We start from the raw sequence: 23,650 nt of genomic DNA, 5'->3' as shown, positions 1-23,650 counted from the left end.
TCCGCAACAACTCCGTCCGGAACGGATAGGGTACCACCAACTGTCGGTCCCTGGGCCACGCCTCCGGTGAACCCTGCTGGACCGTGGCCCGGTACAGCCGTCCTTGGTCCCAGACCACTCGCTCCGGGTCCGAGTCCGAGGGAGGCTGTGCCGCCTGCTCCTTAAGAGCTTTCAGGCTGTCGTCAGCTTCTAACGCTGCCTGAAACCCCTGACTAGATGTGGCCAGAATCGACGAGACTGTCACATCTTCGGTCAGTACCCCGGGACCTGGGTCCTGGCCTCCACCTGACTCGGCTGCCACTTGGTCAGGAGGGGAAGAGCTATCGGACCTCCGGGAGGCCCCTTGGCTTCCAGCACTCCCACTGCGGGTGACAGCGGCCACAGCCGCTGCGCCCGTGGGTCGTGCCTGCTCCTCCTCCATTCCTGACCAAGTCGCCGGTTCAGGCAGACCTACCTGGCTTCCTGACACCCCGGTTGTGGGGGAACCCTGCACCGAGATCTTACCTGGGAGCACTTCCGCTCCGGGACCGGCCCCAATCTCACCTGCCTGTTCCCCCCCTGCAGCAACAGAACCCCGCTGTGAAATCTCTGGGGACCCCACATTTGCTGTGGTAGCCCCCACCCCACACACTGGTCCTCCCCCTGCAGCACCCTGCTCTCTGCTTATCCCTGCAGAGGGCAACAGATCCCAGCTCACAGGCTGATTACTTGTAGAGGCATTGTCACACCTTTCTCTGACCCCCTCCCCTGTCACAGCTGCAGCTGTGTGTGTGTCTATGGTGTCTATGCAAGCAGAAGTATCAGAGTTCACTCCCTCCTCCCTTACATCATTCATAGATAACACATTAACATTGTCCGGAGGCACGTCAGTACTGGCTGAAGGTTCAGCCCTTGGGGGGGCCCAAACTGGGAGGTTATCTGCCCCAAATCTGTCCCAAGTAGCACGTTTGCGGGGATCCGATCAGTTACCCCCACCTCCCTCACCCCTCGCCCTGCGCCCCAGTCCACATAAATGTCAGCAACAGGCAGCGCCGGGTCAATGCCTCCAATCCCGGAGACAGCGAGGGTTTTTCCAGGGATCAAGTCTTGGGGGGACACCATCTCAGGCCGCACCAGAGTCACCTCCGAGGCGCTGTCTCGCAGTCCTATGGTCACAGACCGGCCGACGGTGACAGGTTGGAAGCTGTCCAGGGACCTACCACCACCCCCACCCACACAATACACCTTGGGCGGCCCTTGGGACGGGGACGGAGCCGGGGCCTTGGGACGCTGAGGGCACATGGCCTTGAAGTGTCCAGGTAGGTTGCACTGGTGGCACCGTCTTGGCTCTGCCACGGGCCTGGAGAGGGGAGTTGAGGGGGACACCCCCTGCAGTCTAGGGGCAGGTGGGGCAGTCGCAGAGTTCATCTTACCCCCTCTCCAGGTGCTGCTGGTGGCTGCTCTCCTGGCCTCAGGAGCCCGATTGTTGGTGTAGTCATCGGCCAGGGCAGCTGTAGCCGTGGACCCCTTTGGCTTCTGGTCTCGGATGAACTGGCGGAGATCCTCAGGGCAGTTCCACAAGAGTTGCTCCGTGATGAACAAGTCCAGGATCTCCGGTCCGGTGGAAAGCTGCAGGCCTTGGGTCCAGTGGTCGGCAGCTCGGGCAAGTGCCCGCCTGTGGTCAGCCCAGGAATCCTTTGGTCCCTTCTGTAGGCTCCGGAACTTCTTGCGGTAGGACTCTGGGGTGAGGTTGTACTGTTGGATCAGGGCCCGCTTGATGGTGTCGTAGCCCTGATCTGCCTCAGCAGGCAAGTCCCCAAGGATATCCAGGGCCTTACCCCTTAAACGGGGGGTCAGGTATTTGGCCCACTGGTCCTTGTCCAGATGGTGCTGCAGGCAAGTCCGTTCAAAAGCAGTCAAGAAAGAGTCCAAGTCTCCATCCTTCTCCAGCACTGGGAAGTCCTCAACACGGACCTTTGGAAGTTTGGTGTCTTGAAGGTCACGTGTGGCTGATGAGGGCCGGAGCTGAGCTAGCTGCAGCTGGTAGTCACGCTCTGCCTGGCGCTCTTCACGCGCTGCCTGCCGCTCTGCCCTGCGCTCTGCCAGGAGTTCCTTGTAGCCCTCCTGGTCTCCAGCCTGGAGAAGGGCCATAGCCATTTGAAGAAGGCTATCCGAGCCTCCCAGGCTCGGTGGAATGGCACGTGGTGATCTGCGGCCCGCTGCGGAGCCTGGTGATTCACTGTCCATTGCAGAGCGGAGGGCTGGCATCTGGCTCGTTGAGGACCCTTGGGTGAGCTGCTCCTCATCTTGTCCATAATTGCCAGGTTGTGCGCTGTCCTCTGCAGAACGGTTTTCTGGCGTCGAGCTCCTGGAGGACTCGTGGGCAACCTCCTCATTACTGTCCACAGCACCGTCCTCCCTCTCTTCGGCTCCTGCTTTAGCATTGGCCAGTTGCATAGCTCTGCTCCTGGTGCCATCAGCCATTCTTGCAGACTTTTGGTCACTGACACAGAACTGACACCTGATGCACCCACACACCTTACAGTATCTGCACTCTGACACTCTAGTGTTGAGCTAGTCTGAAGACCCCAGCAGCCACAGCTGCTGCAGGCAGTCTTTAGTGTCTGGGAGTATGGGTCTCACACTCACACACACTATTATCTCGATCCCACCGCTTGCCACCAATATGTCACAAACCACCGGGGGGGTCACTCAGAAATCCCCCGCGCTGGCTACCAGTACGTCACAATCGGGGGGTAACAAGTGGGGGTCACCCCTCCTTTATACCTCCCGACCGACAGACAGAGCACGTGACGCGCTCTCTAGCGCCCCTCTTATAGTCAGGCCAATTATGGAATTGCCCGACAATAAGCAAGGAGGCCGCTATACTACTTATGCCGATTATTGAAGGGTCCCCGGTGAGAGTAGGGTATATATTCCCCCGACCTCCGCGGGCGGAATATATAAAACCTCCCCGAATCTCACTGGCCTCCCCACAATAATCCTTGGCACAACTCGCTGCCACCAACCGCTTCACGGTAACTATTAGCCGAACACACAGACGTGGGATTCAAGATCGAGATAACAGAACAGCCCAAGATTAATTATATAATTTAATCAGCCTAAAGCACACTAGAAACTACAATATATACAATAGGGAATCTACAGAATATACATATGTCAGAGTACAGTTACAGATAAAGCATGGTTTACAAACAGGCATACACAGTTCCAGCAGTTACCTTGTGCGTCTGGCCACAGGGGGGCGCTGTAGACCAGGTTTCTAGGATCCTTCCCACAGATGTTTCCTACACGTGACCCCCGGCGAAAGAACACTGGAAAATGGCCGAAGTAGGGTTATCAACCTGGGCAAATCCAGGTCCCCTCCTACCTTAGTGACCTCACAGGGAAGCACTGCCACTCCCCCTGCATAGAGTCAGAGTAATATCCCAAAAGGGGCTATTACCTGCAACTCCGGACTGGGAGGTCCGATCGGGATGGTTCTGGTGCCATCAGATCCGCCCGGGTCCCCTCTGCATTTTGAGTCCAAGCACGACTCATTTACCGGACTCCTACTAGCAGTGCTCTATATCTCGCCGCCCCAGGGTGCCATATACACTCCGCGGATATGCCCAGATTCGGCTCGAAGTCCCGATTCTAACGATGTAGGGGGTGTATGGCTGAGACGCACGGTAATATCATAACTGGGTATGATATTACGGAGCCAGCAGTATGCTCTCCTGTGGTGATTAGTTTCCTTTTGGTTTTGCCAGGTCACTGTCCACTTTCTTTGATGAGCGGACACAGCTCCCAGGGGCTCTTCCTCTCTCTTTGTTTTAGAGGCCTGAGGGAACACTAATCTCCATATCAGAGGAGATGGCTGTTGAAGGTGTAAGCGGAACACAGACCAGTTCCTTTGACACCTATCTGCTAAACAAACCGTTTATCCCTGTGGTAAATTTCTGCTTGAAGGAGTTGTGTGAAGGAAAGGGGGGGTGACACCAGGAGAGGGCTTCCTGACATAACTTGAATATCATGATTTATCGTCATATCTCCGGATTTACCTCACACTCCCCTTTTTAATAAACTGCTGGATCCTGGTGAAGTGATGGTCCAGGGGCACCTCTGGCTGTGTAGTCGTGGCACTGGTGCTGAGGCAGACCCCTGGTTCCACCACTTCTTTAACTTCAGAGACTGACTTGAATGTGCAGTATGGGACGTCTCTTTCACCGGCCGATGCACAAAGAGTCTTCAGGCAGAAGTTGAAATGCATAAAAACTGACATTTATTCAAGCACAAAATAACACTCCGGTCAGCAGATTCCGGCAATATTGGTGGAGCTGGGGACAACCTGCCCAAACGCGCCCTCTGGTGGGGATATGCCCTAGATACTCCTCTTCTCTGGGCTCCCACTCTCCGGTCAAGCACACACTGGACCCACACCAGCGGAATAGACCCTGAGGTTGCGTCCACCTCCTTTACTCCGGTGTCCCTTGATGTTCCGCTCACACACTCAATCTTGCCGCTCCAGATGTTCACTGCCTGCTGTCCCGGATCCTACTCCTCGCACACACACTGCCCTTCCCTAGATATCCGGCCGACTCCTCCTCCCCGGTGGCAACAGCCGTCCCACCCGGCCACTAGGGGGTGCCCTAATACACAAAATCACATACAATAATAAAATTCAACACTTTTAATAATAACAGTGCCGGGTAACCTGTGCTGAACTAGTAGGGGGTAGGCCCACCCACTACATGCCTCCCCTCTTAAAATCCGAGCCTCCCGGCAAGGCTCTTAACTATAAACACATTAAAACATAAAAACCTTTTAGGTCAGTCCACACCAACAGCGGCACCAGTTCAGCGGCGCTCCCGGTCTTTTGGGGGCGCTTAGTGGCGCAGCAGCGCTCCCGGTCTTTTAGGGGCGCTTAGTGGCGCAGCAGCGCTCCCGGTCTCTAGGTAGCGCCCAGAGGCTCAACAGCGCTCCCGGTCTTAGATGGGCGCCCGGAGGCTCAACAGCGCTCCCGGTCTTAGTTGGCGGGCAACGGACCCGTAAAACTTTTAAAAGAACTTCTGCCGGTTAAACAGCACCGGACTTAAACAACAGATGGGCAGTAGGAACTTACTCTGGGGGCCAGGCCCGCTTCCATTCCTCCGCTTGAGCCTGGATATAGGCCCCCAGCGATTGTCCCGGCTGGCGGCGGATTCTTCTGAAGGACACAGGGGCGAAAGGCGGCTCCACGGGCGCAGCTGCTGCAGCTCCTCGCGGGGGTGATGGCGTCTCTGCCCGGGATGGTGGTGGCGCGGGTGGCGACGCGTCTAGCATGATGACCGGCTTGTTGGTAACATTTTGTGTTACCGCTACCACTGATGGAATCTTCTCCGGGTCAATGGTCGGTTCAGACGCTGTTTCCGGGGCAGCAGCCATGATGCGCCGGGGGTAAGAGGACTCGGACGGGACCGGTCTGGCATGGCTCCGGCGCCGCTCTTGTTGCTCCTCCCAGTCCAGCTCCTCTTGCCACTGTTCCACTTCCCGGGCGGTTGGCAGGCGGTTCACGGCCACGGCAAACAGGCCGCGACTTCCCGCGTCCGGCAAGAACTGGACCTTCTCGCCCGGCCAAAGGGTGTGGAGACGCCTGGGCAACCCCTCCACGTCCAGGTGGACTCTATTATAAAAATAGTCGTCCCCGGTGCTGATCTCGCGGATGAAGCCGTACCCCTCTTTCTGGTTGAATTTTACAACCACGCCGGTGGTAAACTGCAGGGCCAGCTCCTCTCCGCCCGGACCGGACAGCATCTTCCGGACAAGGTTTTCGGCCAGAAGACGTTCCTGAACAGGGTCGGGCTTCGGGGACGGAGCTCTGGGGTGCGGCTCAGCGGGCGGGACGACTACCGGGTCCCAGACGAAGCCACGGTGATCCTTCTCCAGACGCTCGGCAAAGTCTTCCGCCGACTCCGACAAGGGAGCATATGGTGGAGCGGCGGCGTCAAGCTGTGAGGTCTCCCACGGGAAGGCTGTAACTCCCGGACGGCTTCCCGATGGAGTAGCATAAGTCGCCCTCACTTCAGTGATAGTGCTCCCGGTCTGTGCGTCCCAGGTGGTCTTCCAAGACACCTTATCCGGGCGTGTAGAACCTCCCGGTCCGATTGGAAGATCCACCAAGGCCGCCTCACTGGCAGGAGCGAACCTGGGTCGGCCCCGGCCTAGGCTGATCAAAGCCATGGTAGTAGCCAATTCCTCTGGTTGTCCAAGTGCTGCCATCTCTAATCGCTGTGTTGTAGCAAGCGGCAGAGTCATAACGCAGACTGAGGAAAAAGGAGGCGGGCCTCTGTTTCCCGCTCTTAAACAGAATCCTCCCCCAGCCTCACGCTTTCTCTTGACTCCTCCGCGGCGGTACTTCTTTCTTTTCCAAACACCGCCCACTTTGTATGTTTTCCTCAATGCCCTGGAGCTGGCGCCTCCCCTCTTTGGGCGGAGTACTCCGTACCTCTTCTTCGGCACCGGCCAGCCCCAGGCTCTTCTTTCGGCGCCAACTTTTCGCGCCTTTTCTTCCTCAACATAGATAACGGCCTTCTGGTCATCATCCTGTACCCGGTCCAACGCTGCGGGTACTATGTTCTCTTCCCACCAGGGGACTGGAAATCTTCTCCCATAGTCAGAATTCTGTGCCTCAGGCACTACTTGGTCTTCAGTCTCCTGGTTCTCCGGCAAGGGACTCGTATCCTGCCGACTACGCCACATGAAGTGATGGTCCAGGGGCACCTCTGGCTGTGTAGTCGTGGCACTGGTGCTGAGGCAGACCCCTGGTTCCACCACTTCTTTAACTTCAGAGACTGACTTGAATGTGCAGTATGGGACGTCTCTTTCACCGGCCGATGCACAAAGAGTCTTCAGGCAGAAGTTGAAATGCATAAAAACTGACATTTATTCAAGCACAAAATAACACTCCGGTCAGCAGATTCCGGCAATATTGGTGGAGCTGGGGACAACCTGCCCAAACGCGCCCTCTGGTGGGGATATGCCCTAGATACTCCTCTTCTCTGGGCTCCCACTCTCCGGTCAAGCACACACTGGACCCACACCAGCGGAATAGACCCTGAGGTTGCGTCCACCTCCTTTACTCCGGTGTCCCTTGATGTTCCGCTCATACACTCACTCTTGCCGCTCCAGATGTTCACTGCCTGCTGTCCCGGATCCTACTCCTCGCACACACACTGCCCTTCCCTAGATATCCGGCCGACTCCTCCTCCCCGGTGGCAACAGCCGTCCCACCCGGCCACTAGGGGGTGCCCTAATACACAAAATCACATACAATAATAAAATTCAACACTTTTAATAATAACAGTGCCGGGTAACCTGTGCTGAACTAGTAGGGGGTAGGCCCACCCACTACACTGGCAAGGGTCAATGTTTATGGGGCTGCCAGATGTGATAGGCCTCTGTTATCCCTTTTCTCTTGTCGGGACGGTCCTCTGGCATTTCCATGATCTTTGCCCTTGTAATGGTGAGGACAGCAACAAAGGCTCCCAGCTACACCTCCCTCTGATTTCCTCCCTCAGGTCATCAATCACTCTAAGGTGGGATATTTGAGTTGGGCTTCCCTAAACTCCTTACGATCTATCTCGTGCCAGTCAATGGTCATAGTCTGGTTAGGTGTACGCACTATCACTGGCTCAGGGGAGGATGATGGAGGCTGGAAATGTGAGTTATTCTCGGAAGAGATGGCAGAAGGATCCGCATCAGGGTGCTGCTTCGCTAGGTTGTGGATGATGGCTGTGACAAACTGGCTGGATAGTCCTTGTCCTAGGTCGTTCTCTAAAAAAACAGGTGTGGGTAGACCGTCCATGAGCCCCACTGCAACTTCTTCCTGGTCAGTTCCCCAGTAGAGTTGAGCGAGTACCTAGCTATTCGCACTCGCTATAGTCCTATCTAATACTCGCGTATTCATTCCGAATAGTATGTGCAATGCAAGTCAATGGAGAATACTCGCAAAGTAACAAGTAACCCGAAAGCTGTACTTTTTCTGCGAGTAGTGAATAGTGTTGAATACGGGTTACTCGTTACATTGCGAGTTTTTCCCCGTTGACTTGCATTGCACACACTATTTGGAACAAATACACCAGTATTAGACAGTACTCATGAGTATAGCGAGTACGAATAGTCAAGTACTCGCTCAACTCTATCCCCCAGACCAACTGCACACGTGCCAGAGGGATGTCGGAGTGCTGGCTGCCAGCCAGAGAAATGGTCACTTGGCGGATTGGTAAATGTGCTTTGGGGAATCAATATCTGAGCTAACCAGTATGATGGAAGACCAAGTATCTCAAAGTCCCTGTGCCTGTTTGTCATTGACCTTGATGGGCTGGGTGAGGCAAGGGAGGTAGGCTGGGGTAGAGTGTCTGACCAGGTATATAACTTTCTTCGCTGCTGGTGTATCCTGGGAGTAGTATCCCTCAGACCCCGATGGCTCATCTCCGCAGATGTTGACTGGCTGACCGGCAGACAGGCTCCAGGCATGGGGCCCCGACTTTGGAGACAATCTTTGTCCCTATGTCCAAGGCGCCTTCAAGTATAACAGGTTTTTGCTGGGTAGTGGGACAGTCCTGCTCGAGTAGGTGTAGTAGGTGAACTGGAACTTCCAAAACAGATCCAGAACACAAGCCTTCACCTCCACTTGAGGCTTCGGGACCCAATGTGGCCAACAACTCCCAGATTCAGACTGCTTGAGACTGGGTTGTTGATTGCAGACTGCCTCGGGATCCATGATCTGGCATACAAATTAGTTCTCCTGTGTCAACCTTCAGCATCTTCATCACCATCCACAATGTTTTGGGTATCCCAACAGACCAATTCATGGATCAAATCCGACTGGGTATCGGTGACATTGTAATCGATCTGTCTAATCTGGCACAGCTCCTGTAGTTGCCATTTCCTGCAGTGGCTGTATGTCCACTCCGGTCCTCTTCCTTAGGCCGAGCTGGTGGAGTTGGACATGATGGCGTCCGAAACCTGTATGCCCTAATGCCTCCATGGTTGTTGAGCCCTTGGATTTTGTCTACGAACCACAGTCCCATGCAGCTCCCCTGGATCAGCTGGGCTGAGTAGAATCCCACTTCTGCCACCAGTTGTGGAGACATGAGGGTCAGTGAGTGCTCTCGTCCGCTGGCCTGTCTTCAGAAAAACCACAGGGACCAGGGTTCATCCTACTGAGCGCCCACACTCCTTCCCCGTGGGCATAATACTTCTCAGACAACACAGGGTGAGGAAACCACAAATTGATAAAACTTTATTCGTTCATCAACAGCCAAACACATATTGTACATTCCCAGCAAGAATACAAGATAGTACAAGCAACAGAGTCTCACCCTTCCGCTGGCCCACCAGGGATTAGAGTCTTAGTGACTTTGAGGCTTCCACAGCAAATTATTTCAGCTAGCAGCACTCTGCTTTTGGTGGGCACCTATTGAGAGGACATTGTGGCAAGCTTAGGAAGCTGACCGAGCACAGCAAGATATGTAGTCTGGTAATCAAATTGTCCCAGCCTGGGTTCTCCAACCAAATTTTTGGGGTCCGCATTGAGCAACAACACTGAGATGTTCATGCTGGAACTATGGATCCTAGGCTGAAGTCCTGTAGAATATCCACCTGGTGACAGAAGCGAGGCCCTTTCTACCCCTCAGTTTCCATTTCAGGGTATTGTGTCTGACAGGATTGGTTAGAGATGGCTGCTCTCTCATTTTTTACTATTTCAATCTGACTGCAAGATTTTCCTCTGAATTATGTAGTCAAAAGAGCTGAGTCAATCCACATTTATCAGATAATCCACATTTAACAGACAATCAGGGCTCTCGTCAGTCTGACATGAAACAATTGCTAACTTCTCTTGATTTACTGAACAAAGAAACAATATGTCTGGCCTAATTAAGAACAGTTTCTCCCCACACTATTGGCCAGATGCTGAGTCGTCACACAATGGTTGTCAGCAGAAGTAATCAGCAAATATGTCAGTATCATGGTCTTCAGCAGAGGTAATCGGCATATATGTCAGTGTCATGGTCATTAGCAGAGGTAATCAGCCGGCATGTCAAGGCCATGGTTCTATATAGCCGTAGTAAAAGAGTGACCCTGAGAGTGCCATTGATCAGTAGAAGGGAAGGACGGTCCTGCTGCTTTGATATAAAATGATTATACTTCGTGTTTGATACTGTTAGTAAGTGTTATACTCTGCTTATACACAGCATTGTCCTCAGAGATGCAGAGATATCGTCTCACTGTATGTGACTATTATATTCTTAGATATACTATCATCCTCTCATCTATATACTTATACTTTCCTAGGGTGCACTGTTCTGCTCTTTTAGGTAAATGATCATACTCGTACTTCTTTAGATGCACTTTTATATTCTCTTAACTACTTTAACAGGATTGTTTTTTCTAAATGCATGTATTTGGAGCTGAAAATCATTTCTGCATTTGGGTTTTATCTGTGTCCAACACCAACAATCCCACCACTGCCACCAATTGTCAGGACAATCAGACAACTGACTGATGGTTGATGGATGAGACAATGACTGCGCTCTGCAATAACCAATCTGCGACTACTAATTGTTTATACCGGCCAATTGCATGCCCATTACTCGTAACGTTTCAGAGGCTTCAGGGGTGCAGTTTATAGAGCAAGAGGAGCAAAGCTATTAAATATTATCTATTCAATTCAACAATTAGGCCGTGGTTATAACAATATACAAAAGAAATTACAAAGGGGACAAGACAAAACAGTATATACAGTTGCAGAAAAATAAAAGGGATAAACAAAAGAAAGTTACTAGACCTGTTGTCATGGGAATGGTTATTACAGCACACTGTATCTCCCAGCACTAAACAATGGCTCTAGGTCAGAACCTTTTTTTACCAGGTACCGGCCATTCCCACCTACCTCCTCTGGTGACCTCAGATGGGAGCCGGTGAATGAGATGCTGCTCGAGATCCTCGATTTCATGGATATTTGCCCTCCTTGAGGTCCCAGGTAGGAGATAGTAACTAGACGTAAAAAGAAGGTATTTCAGCTCACCTGCCGACTCCACTGCTGTGATCTCCTGAGTGCACGGATCCGCTGGAAGGTCCAGGCCAGCCAAGGTAATGGGAAATGGAATGAAGGAAGGAGTGATCCAGCACAAATCCTCGTGATTAAAAGTAAAAAATCATCCTTTATTTCAAAAATTAAAAAGTCATCAGAGACCGGGAGTAGGAAACATATTTACAACAGGCGCATAGGCAAAACTTTACGCGTTTCGGACTGGGAAAGTAAAAACAACGGAGTCCTTAATCATAAGTATGATTAAGGACTCCGTTGTTTTTACTTTCCCAGTCCGAAACGCGTAAAGTTTTGCCTATGCGCCTGTTGTAAATATGTTTCCTACTCCCGGTCTCTGATGACTTTTTAATTTTTGAAATAAAAGATGATTTTTTACTTTTAATCACGAGGATTTGTGCTGGATCACTCCTTCCTTCATTCCATTTCCCAGGAGATAGTAACGCCATGTTCCCTATCATGATTTTACCTGTCTATACATATGAAACATGATAAATGCTTAGAACACACAACATACACGGACAAATAATCCGTGCCATATTAGGAACATGGATAAAGCCATATACAGAGAGTAGAATGCAAACAGGAAAAAAAAATCTGTACAAAGGCAAACTAATTATAAAAATACAAATTTTATTAACACTTATTCAAAGTAGTAACAAAAAAGACAAAAAGACAAAATTTGATAAAACCTTAATGTAGAGGAGCTTTTTTGGGAGACCAGCAGGTGGCAGCCTCGCTCCATAAATCAGCAGAAAAACATCTATTAGAATTTATAAAGACGGGGAGATAGTGTTTTACTGCCAAAAACCTCACAAACCATGTCTCTGGAGAATATAAGTATGTGTATAAGATGGCTGTTCTGTATCAGTAGCAAAGCTATGCATACAGATCAGCATCACAAATAGTAAACTGGAGACACAGTTCAGGAATAGGTACACACACAAGCCCACCAGATTGAGATGAAAAATTAGATATATGTTATCTACCTAACTTATGGAGCGAGGGTCCAAGAATCCCCGACCTATAGGTTTCGTGTTATCCTTCTTCCAGGGCCGCTCATTAGCCTCATGCATATTCACTGCTTTCCCCGCCCATTGGTGTCTGTGATTGGTTGCAGTCAGATGCGCCCCCAGCCTGTGTGACGGCACGAGATTTCTGGGATCTCATAGGCTTTGCTGGGACTGTGAAGGCAGCGTTTTATTGGCATGGATTTGCATAGAACCAAGGCATAAACTATGTTAAAAAATGCCCTGCATGAACATTGCTTTACTCCTTTATCTTTTTCGGAGCTGCACACGGATGATTTATGACCACAGAATGCGCCAGGGCACAAATATAAGCAAATTATAAGTTACAAAAGCAAAATGCTGCTTCTACATTAAATAACATTTGTAGGAATTAAAATTTAAATAAAACCCAAAATAGATTTTTGACCGAAAACACAGAAATGTAAGTACAGAAATAAGTCTGAGCTGGTGGCTTTCCGTCCTCGCGCTGCCCGGCCTTAGACACATTGTTCGTCCATCTTTGCAGAAGAGGTCTGGGATCATTTTGCTGTGTTTGGGGTTCACCCGGGTGGCGCAGATAATTTGGGGCGATGAATGGTAATATACGGGCACATTGTATACTTTATATATCCTCCTTCTCAGTATTGATGACTCCATTGCCGCTTCAGTCTTCAGCTCCTTTAGCTGGATTGTCTCCCCACATCCCCACACCGGGGGGCGCTCCTCCGGCCGTGGCCATGGACACTGTGACTTCTTCTTTGAGGGAGTTTATTCAACATTCAGTATTTTCTGCACCACTCTGCAGAGCTTGATAGCAATGATGGGAGTCACTCGCAGGAGGTCATCTGTCTTCCTGCCTGTCCTGAGCTGACAGCAGTGATGGACGACCTCCGAAGATGACAGGAATGTGATGTACAGAGGGGACACACAGGTCTAGAGACTGAGACTGACTCTCGGGGTTCTGCTCCTCACCGTGGACCGTTGGAGACTGACCCCGGGGTTCTGCTCCTCACTCTGGACTCTCAGAGACTGACCCTGGGGATATGCTCCTCACCGTGGACCGTTGGAGACTGACCCCGGGGTTCTGCTTCTCACCCTGGACCTTTGGAGACTGACCCCGAGGTTCTGTTCTTCACCCTGGACCCTTGGGGAATGGCCCCAGGGTTCTGCTCCTCACCCTGGACCCTTGGAGACTGATCCTGAGGTTCTGTTCCTCACCCTGGACTTTTGGAGACTGACCCCGGGGATCTGCTGCTCACCCTGGACCTTCAGAGACTGACCTCAGGTTCTGTTCTTCATCCTTGACCGTCGGACACTGACCCCAAGGATCTGCTCCTCACCCTGGGCCCACAGACACTGATCCTGGGGTTCTGCTCCTCACTCTGGACCCTCAGAGACTGACCCCGGGGTTCTGCTCCTCACCCTGGAACCGCGGAGACTGATCCTGAGGTTCTGCTTCTCACTACTAGACTCTTGGAGACTGACCCTGGGGTTCTCCTCCTCCCCATGGACCCTCAGAGACTGACCCCAGGGTTCTCCTCCTCACCCTTTGACCCTTGGAGACTGACCCTGGGTTTCTGCTCCTCATCCTGGACCCTTGGAGACTGATTCCGAGGTTCTGCTCCTCCCCCGGGATTCTCAGAGACTGACCCTGGGGTTCTGCTCCTCACCCTGGATCCTCGAAGACTGATCCCGAGGTTCTGCTTCTCATCATGGACCCTCAGAGACTGACCCCGGATCTGCTCCTCAACCTGGACCCTTGGAGACTGACCCCCGAGGTTCTGCTCCTCACCCTGGACCCTCTGAGGCTGACCCTGGGGTCCTGCTCCTCACCCTGGAACCATGGAGACTGATCCTGAGGTTCTGCTTCTCACTACTGGACCCTCGGAGACTGACTTCCGGGGCTCTGCTCCTCATCCTGGATCCTCTGAGACTGACCCTGGGGTCCTGCTCCTCACCCTGGAACCACGGAGACTGATCCTGAGGTTCTGCTTCTCACTGCTGCACCCTCGGAGACTGACCCCGGGGTTCTGCTTCTCACTCTGGACCCTCGGAGACTGACCCCCGGGGTTCTGCTCCTCACCCTGGACCCTCGGAGACTGACCCTGGGGTCTTGCTCCTCACCTTGGAACCACGGAGACTGATTCTGAGGTTCTGCTTCTCACTACTGGACCCTCGGAGACTGACCCTGGGGTTCTGCTCCTCATCTTGGACCCTTGGAGACTGATTCCGAGGTTCTGCTCCTCCCCCGGGATTCTCAGAGACTGACCCTGGGGTTCTGCTCCTCACCCTGGACCCTCCGGGGCTGACCCTGGGGTCCTGCTCCTCACCCTGGAACCACGGAGACTGATCCTGAGGTTCTGCTCCTCATCCTGGAACCACAGAGACTTATCCTGAGGTTCTGCTTCTCACTACTGGACCCTCGGAGACTGACCACGGATCTGCTCCTTACCCAGGACCTTCAGAAATCGACCCTAGGGATCTGCTCTTCACCCTGGACCCACGGAGACTGACTCCCGGAGTTCTGCTCCTCACCCTGGACCCTCGGAGACTGAACCCCGGGGTTCTGTTTCTCACTCTCGACCCTTGGCCTGCTCTTCCTCAGACCTTCTGGAGATCCTGATTGTGAGCCCTTTGGGTAGTTTAGGTTTAGCCGCCCTCATTGTCCTGTCTGATGTGTAATCCTACATAAAACGCCGGACCTAAAACCTGAAACTCCCAATAACTCGATATTAAAGGACAAACAGAAAACCGGAGAGCGGCCATCAAATAGGATCAGATCCTGGAGGGGAGAAAACGGTGCAAAGCCGAAAATATCCACAGAGACCCCCGAGAGAATACTGAGCCCTGTACACCGAAACCAAGAGCGCCGTCCAAAGGGGCCAAAATGTCCCCTATACAATGAGACGTACAGATATACTGTATCCCCCGCACTGTATACAGGTGTCCCCCCCGCACTATATACAGGTGTATCCCCGCACTATATACAGGTCTGTCCCTCGCACTATATACAGGTGTGTACTCCGCACTGTATACAGGTGTGTCCCCCGCACTATATACAGGTGTGTCCCCCGTACTATATACAGGTGTATCCCCCACCCTATATACAGGTGTATCCCCTGCACTATATACAGCCCCGCCACTGTATACAGGTAGGTCCCCCGCACTATATACAGGTGTATCCCCCGCACTATATACAGGTGTGTCCCCCGAACTATATACAGGTGTATCCCCCACACTATATACAGTTAGGTCCAGAAATATTTGGACAGTGACACAAGTTTTGTTATTTTAGCTGTTTACAAAAACATGTTCAGAAATACAATTCTATATATAATATGGGCTGAAAGTGCACACTCCCAGCTGCAATATGAGAGTTTTCACATCCAAATCGGAGAAAGGGTTTAGGAATCATAGCTCTGCAATGCATAGCCTCCTCTTTTTCAAGGGACCAAAAGTAATTGGACAAGGGACTCTAAGGGCTGCAATTAACTCTGAAGGCGTCTCCCTCATTAACCTGTAATCAATGAAGTAGTTAAAAGGTCTGGGGTTGATTACAGGTGTGTGGTTTTGCATTTGGAAGCTGTTGCTGTGACCAGACAACATGCGGTCTAAGGAAATCTCAATTGAGGTGAAGCAGAACATCCTGAGGCTGAAAAAAAAGAAAAAATCCATCAGAGAGATAGCAGACATGCTTGGAGTAGCAAAATCAACAGTCGGGTACATTCTGAGGAAAAAGGAATTGACTGGTGAGCTTGGGAACTCAAAAAGGCCTGGGCATCCACGGATGACAACAGTGGTGGATGATCGCCGCATACTTTCTTTGGTGAAGAAGAACCCGTTCACAACATCAACTGAAGTCCAGAACACTCTCAGTGAAGTAGGTGTATCTGTCTCTAAGTCACCAGTAAAGAGAAGACTCCATGAAAGTAAATACAAAGGGTTCACATCTAGATGCAAACCATTCATCAATTCCAAAAATAGACAGGCCAGAGTTACATTTGCTGAAAAACACCTCATGAAGCCAGCTCAGTTCTGGAAAAGTATTCTATGGACAGATGAGACCAAGATCAACCTGTACCACAATGATGGGAAGAAAAAAGTAAGGACAAGAAAGGGAACGGCACATGATCCAAGGCACACCACACCCTCTGTAAAACATGGTGGAGGCAACGTGATGGCATGGGCATGCATGGCTTTCACTGGCACTGGGTCACTTGTGTTTATTGATGACATAACAGCAGACAAGAGTAGCCGGATGAATTCTGAAGTGTACCGGGATATACTTTCAGCCCAGATTCAGCGAAATACCGCAAAGTTGATCGGACGGTGCTTCATAGTACAGATGGACAATGACCCCAAGCATACAGCCAAAGCTACCCAGGAGTTCATGAGGGCAAAAAAGTGGAACATTCTGCAATGGCCAAGTCAATCACCAGACCTTAACCCAATTGAGCATGCATTTCACTTGCTCAAATCCAGACTTAAGACGGAAAGACCCACAAACAAGCAAGACCTGAAGGCTGCGGCTGTAAAGGCCTGGCAAAGCATTAAGAAGGAGGAAAACCAGCGTTTGGTGATGTCCATGGGTTCCAGACTTAAGGCAGTGATTGCCTCCAAAGGATTCGCAACAAAATATTGAAAATAAAAATATTTTGTTTGGGTTTGGTTTATTTGTCCAATTACTTTTGACCTCCTAAAATGTGGAGTGTTTGTAAAGAAATGTGACAATTCCTACAATTTCTATCAGATATTTTTGTTCAAACCATCAAATTAAACGTTACAATCTGCACTTGAATTCTGTTGTAGAGGTTTCATTTCACATCCAATGTGGTGGCATGCAGAGCCCAACTCACCAAAATTGTGCCACTGGCCAAAGATTTCTGGACCTAACTGTACATGTATATCCCCCGCACTATATACAGGTGTATCCCCCTCGCACTAAATACAGGTGTATCCCCCGCACTATATACAGGTGTATCCCCCCCCGCACTATATAAATGTGTATCCCCTGCACTATATACAGCCCCGCTACTGTATACAGGTATGTCCCCGCACTAAATACAGGTGTATCCCCCCGCACTATATACAGGTGTCCCCCCCACACTATATACAGGTGTGTGTCCCGCACTATATACAGGTGTATCCCCCACACTATATACAGGTGTATCCCCCCGCACTATATACAGGTGTATCCCCCCGCACTATATACAGGTGTATCCCCCCGCACTATATACAGGTGTATCCCCCCGCACTATATACAGGTGTATCCCCCCCGCACTATATACAGGTGTATCCCCCGCACTATATAAGGGTGTATCCCCCGCACTATATACAGGTGTGTCCTCCGCACTATATACAGGTGTGTCCCCCGCACTATATACAGGTGTGTCCCCCGCACTATATACAGGTGTATCCCCCACACTATATACAGGTGTATCCCCCACACTATATACAGGTGTATCCCCCACTATATACAGGTACATCCCCCCCACTATATATAGATCCCCCACACTATATACAGATCCATCCCCCACACTATATATACAGATCCCCCTCACTATATACAGGTGCGTCCCCCACACTATATACATGTGTGTGTCCCGCACTATATACAGGTGTATCCCCCACACTATATACAGGTGTATCCCCCCCGCACTATATAAGGGTGTATCCCCCGCACTATATAGAGGTGTGTCCCCTGCACTATATACAGGTGCGTCCCCCGCACTATATACAGGTGTGTCCCCCGCACTATATACAGGTGTGTCCCCCGCACTATATACAGGTGTATCCCCCACACTATATACAGGTGTATCCCCCACTATATACAGGTACGTCCCCCCACTATATATAGATCCCCCACACTATATACAGATCCATCCCCCACACTATATACAGATCCCCCTCACTATATACAGGTGCGTCCCCCGCACTATATACATCCCCCTTACTATACACAGGTGTATCCCCCGCACTATATACATCCCCGCACTATACACAGGTGCGTCCCCCGCACTATATAAGGGTGTATCCCCCTCACTATATACAGGTGTGTCCCCTGCACTATATACAGGTGTGTCCCCCGCACTATATACAGGTGTGTCCCCCGCACTATATAAGGGTGTATCGCCCGCACTATATAGAGGTGTGTCCCCTGCACTATATACAGGTGTGTCCCCCGCACTATATACAGGTGTGTCCCCCGCACTATATACAGGTGTATCCCCCACACTATATACAGGTGTATCCCCCACTATATACAGGTACGTCCCCCCCACTATATATAGATCCCCCACACTATATACAGATCCATCCCCCACACTATATATACAGATCCCCCTCACTATATACAGGTGCGTCCCCCGCACTATATACATCCCCCTTACTATACACAGGTGTATCCCTCACACTATATACAGGAGTGTCCCGCACTATATACACGTGTATCCCCCAGCACTATATACAGGTGTATCCCCCCGCACTATATAAGGGTGTATCCCCCGCACTATATACAGGTGTGTCCCCCGCACTATATACAGGTGTGTCCCCCGCACTATATACAGGTGTATCCCCCGCACTATATACAGGTGTGTCCCCCGCACTATATACAGGTGTGTCCCCCGCACTATATACAGGTGTATCCCCCACACTATATACAGGTGTATCCCCCACTATATACAGGTACATCCCCCCCACTATATATAGATCCCCCACACTATATACAGATCCATCCCCCACACTATATACAGATCCCCCTCACTATATACAGGTGCGTCCCCCGCACTATATACATCCTCCTTACTATACACAGGTGTATCCCCCGCACTATATACATCCCCGCACTATACACAGGTGCGTCCCCCGCACTATATAAGGGTGTATCCCCCTCACTATATACAGGTGTGTCCCCCGCACTATATACAGGTGTGTCCCCCACACTATATACAGGTGTATCCCCCACACTATATACAGGTGTATCCCCCACACTATATACAGGTGTATCCCCCACTATATATAGATCCCCCACACTATATACATCCCCTGTACTATACACAGGTGTATCCCCCGCACTATATACATCCCCCGCACTATACACAGGTGCGTCCCCCGCACTATATAAGGGTGTATCCCCCTCACTATATACAGGTGTTTCCCCCGCACTATATACAGGTGTGTCCCCCGCACTATATACAGGTGTGTCCCCCGCACTATATACAGGTGTATCCACCACACTATATACAGACCCCCCCACTATATACAGGTACGTCCCCCCCACTATATATAGATCCCCCTCACTATATACAGATCCATCCCCCACACTATATACAGATCCCTCTCACTATATACAGTTGCGTCCCCCACACTATATACATCCCCCGTACTATACACAGGTGTATCCCTCACACTATACACAGGTGTATCCCCCACACTATATACATCCCCCGCACTATACACAGGTGCGTCCCCCGCACTATACACAGGTGTATCTCCCGCACTATATACATCCCCCGCACTATACACAGGTGCGTCCCCCGCTGTACATTGCTGGTGACGCAGTGTCTTCTCTTCCTTTAGCGCCCTCGTTACTCTCCGGCAGAGTTGCAGAAGCTTCTGACGATTCCACAGACGGTGATGAAGGTGGAAGCAGCTCGGAGACGCGCACGTATTTCCCCGAAACGTGGATTTTTGATCTCGTGCCCGTGTCGTGAGTATTGTGCAACTTAACAGTCTGTCTCCCTCTTATCAGCTCATCTCCCTCTTATCAGCCCGTCTCCCCATTATCAGTCTGTCTCCCCATTATCAGTCTGTCTCCCCATTATCAGCCCGTCTCCCCATTATCAGTCTGTCTCCCCATTATCAGCCCGTCTCCCCATTATCAGTCTGTCTCCCCATTATCAGTCCATCTCCCCATTATCAGCCCGTCTCCCCATTATCAGCCCGTCTCCCCATTATCAGTCCGTCTCCCCATTATCAGTCCGTCTCCCCATTATCAGTCTGTCTCCCCATTATCAGCCCGTCTCCCCATTATCAGTCTGTCTCCCCATTATCAGTCCATCTCCCCATTATCAGCCCGTCTCCCCATTATCAGCCCGTCTCCCCATTATCAGTCCGTCTCCCCATTATCAGTCTGTCTCCCCATTATCAGTCCATCTCCCCATTATCAGTCCGTCTCCCCATTATCAGTCCGTCTCCCCATTATCAGTCCGTCTCCCCATTATCAGTCCATCTCCCTCTTATCAGTCCGTCTCCCCATTATCAGTCCATCTCCCCATTATCAGTCCGTCTCCCCATTATCAGTCCGTCTCCCCATTATCAGTCCGTCTCCCCATTATCAGTCCGTCTCCCCATTATCAGTCCGTCTCCCCATTATCAGTCCATCTCCCCATTATCAGTCCATCTCCCCATTATCAGTCTGTCTCCCCATTATCAGTCCATCTCCCCATTATCAGTCCGTCTCCCCATTATCAGTCCGTCTCCCCATTATCAGTCCGTCTCCCTCTTATCAGTCCATCTCCCTCTTATCAGTCCATCTCCCTCTTATCAGTCTGTCTCCCCATTATCAGCCCGTCTCCCCATTATCAGCCCATCTCCCCATTATCAGTCCGTCTCCCCATTATCAGCCCGTCTCCCCATTATCAGTCCGTCTCCCCATTATCAGCCCGTCTCCCCATTATCAGTCCGTCTCCCCATTATCAGTCCATCTCCCTCTTATCAGTCCATCTCCCCATTATCAGTCTGTCTCCCCATTATCAGTCCATCTCCCCATTATCAGTCCGTCTCCCCATTATCAGTCCGTCTCCCCATTATCAGTCCGTCTCCCTCTTATCAGTCCATCTCCCTCTTATCAGTCCATCTCCCTCTTATCAGTCTGTCTCCCCATTATCAGCCCGTCTCCCCATTATCAGCCCATCTCCCCATTATCAGTCCGTCTCCCCATTATCAGCCCGTCTCCCCATTATCAGTCCATCTCCCCATTATCAGTCCGTCTCCCCATTATCAGCCCGTCTCCCCATTATCAGTCCGTCTCCCCATTATCAGTCTGTCTCCCCATTATCAGTCCATCTCCCCATTATCAGTCCGTCTCCCCATTATCAGTCCGTCTCCCCATTATCAGTCCGTCTCCCCATTATCAGTCCGTCTCCCCATTATCAGTCCATCTCCCTCTTATCAGTCCGTCTCCCCATTATCAGTCCGTCTCCCCATTATCAGTCCATCTCCCTCTTATCAGTCCGTCTCCCCATTATCAGTCCATCTCCCCATTATCAGTCCATCTCCCCATTATCAGTCCGTCTCCCCATTATCAGTCCGTCTCCCCATTATCAGTCCATCTCCCCATTATCAGTCCATCTCCCTCTTATCAGTCCATCTCCCTCTTATCAGTCCGTCTCCCCATTATCAGTCCATCTCCCTCTTATTAGTCCATCTCCCTCTTATCAGTCCATCTCCCTCTTATCAGTCCATCTCCCTCTTATCAGTCCATCTCCCTCTTATTATTCCATCTCCCTCTTATTAGTCCATCTCCCCATTATCAGTCCATCTCCCCATTATCAGTCCATCTCCCTCTTATCAGTCCATCTCCCTCTTATCAGTCCATCTCCCTCTTATTAGTCCATCTCCCTCTTATTAGTCCATCTCCCCATTATCAGTCCATCTCCCCATTATCAGTCCATCTCCCTCTTATCAGTCCATCTCCCTCTTATCAGTCCATCTCCCCATTATCAGTCCATCTCCCCATTATCAGTCCGTCTCCCCATTATCAGCCCGTCTCCCCATTATCAGTCCATCTCCCCATTATCAGCCCATCTCCCCATTATCAGTCCATCTCCCCATTATCAGTCCATCTCCCTCTTATCAGTCCGTCTCCCCATTATCAGTCCATCTCCCCATTATCAGTCCATCTCCCCATTATCAGTCCATCTCCCCATTATCAGTCCATCTCCCTCTTATCAGTCCGTCTCCCCATTATCAGTCCGTCTCCCCATTATCAGCCCGTCTCCCCATTATCAGTCCATCTCCCCATTATCAGCCCGTCTCCCCATTATCAGTCCATCTCCCCATTATCAGTCCGTCTCCCCATTATCAGTCAGTCTCCCCATTATCAGTCCATCTCCCACTTATCAGTCCATCTCCCCATTATCAGCCCGTCTCCCTCTTATCAGTGCATCTCCCTCTTATCAGCCCGTCTCCCCATTATCAGTCCATCTCCCCATTATCAGCCCGTCTCCCCCTTATCAGTCCATCTCCCTCTTATCAGTCCATCTCCCCATTATCAGCCCGTCTCCCCATTATCAGTCCATCTCCCCATTATCAGCCCGTCTCCCCCTTATCAGTCCATCTTCCTCTTATCAGTCCATCTCCCCATTATCAGTCCATCTCCCTCTTATCAGTCCATCTCCCTCTTATCAGTCCATCTCCCTCTTATTAGTCCATCTCCCTCTTATCAGTCCATCTCCCTCTTATCAGTCCATCTCCCTCTTATCAGTCCATCTCCCCATTATCAGTCCATCTCCCTCTTATCAGTCCATCTCCCTCTTATCAGTCCATCTCCCTCTTATCAGTCCGTCTCCCTCTTATCAGTCCATCCCCCTCTTATCAGTCCATCTCCCTCTTATTAGTCCATCTCCCTCTTATCAGTCCATCTCCCTCTTATCAGTCCATCTCCCCATTATCAGCCCGTCTCCCCATTATCAGTCCATCTCCCTCTTATCAGTCCATCTCCCTCTTATCAGTCCATCTCCCTCTTATCAGTCCGTCTCCCTCTTATCAGTCCATCTCCCTCTTATCAGTCCATCTCCCTCTTATTAGTCCATCTCCCTCTTATCAGTCCATCTCCCTCTTATCAGTCCATCTCCCCATTATCAGTCCATCTCCCCATTATCAGTCCGTCTCCCTCTTATCAGTCCATCTCCCTCTTATCAGTCCGTCTCCCTCTTATCAGTCCATCTCCCTCTTATCAGTCCATCTCCCTCTTATTAGTCCATCTCCCTCTTATCAGTCCATCTCCCTCTTATCAGTCCAACTCCCTCTTATCAGCCCATCTCCCTCTTATCAGTCCGTCTCCCCATTATCAGTCCATCTCCCTCTTATCAGTCCATCTCCCTCTTATCAGTCCATCTCCCTCTTATTAGTCCATCTCCCTCTTATCAGTCCATCTCCCTCTTATCAGTCCATCTCCCTCTTATCAGCCCATCTCCCTCTTATCAGTCCATCTCCCTCTTATTAGTCCATCTCCCTCTTATTAGTCCATCTCCCCATTATCAGTCCATCTCCCCATTATCAGTCCGTCTCCCTCTTATTAGTCCATCTCCCTCTTATTAGTCCATCTCCCCATTATCAGTCCATCTCCCCATTATCAGTCCATCTCCCTCTTATCAGTCCATCTCCCTCTTATCAGTCCATCTCCCTCTTATCAGTCCGTCTCCCCATTATCAGCTCATCTCCCCATTATCAGTCCATCTCCCTCTTATCAGTCCATCTCCCTCTTATTAGTCTATCTCCCTCTTATTAGTCCATCTCCCCATTATCAGTCCATCTCCCCATTATCAGTCCATCTCCCTCTTATCAG

The 23,650-nt window shown here is 50.9% G+C and overlaps 1 protein-coding gene across 1 annotated transcript in view; it reads left to right on the top strand.

Annotated features, from left to right (window-relative positions):
• LOC142310604 (alpha-2-macroglobulin-like protein 1) overlaps positions 1-23,650 on the top strand; it is a 291,878-nt gene that overhangs the window by 180,875 nt on the left and 87,353 nt on the right. The window contains exon 20 of the mRNA XM_075348122.1: positions 19,660-19,789. Coding sequence (XP_075204237.1) covers positions 19,660-19,789 — 130 coding nt within the window. The remainder of the gene's footprint in view (positions 1-19,659; positions 19,790-23,650) is intronic.

Source organism: Anomaloglossus baeobatrachus, chromosome 5 (assembly GCF_048569485.1).
Source record: "Anomaloglossus baeobatrachus isolate aAnoBae1 chromosome 5, aAnoBae1.hap1, whole genome shotgun sequence".
Taxonomy (NCBI): Eukaryota; Metazoa; Chordata; class Amphibia; order Anura; family Aromobatidae; genus Anomaloglossus; species Anomaloglossus baeobatrachus.
The sequence above is the reverse complement of the archived record's forward strand: the minus strand, read 5'-3'. Positions and strand labels throughout refer to the sequence as shown.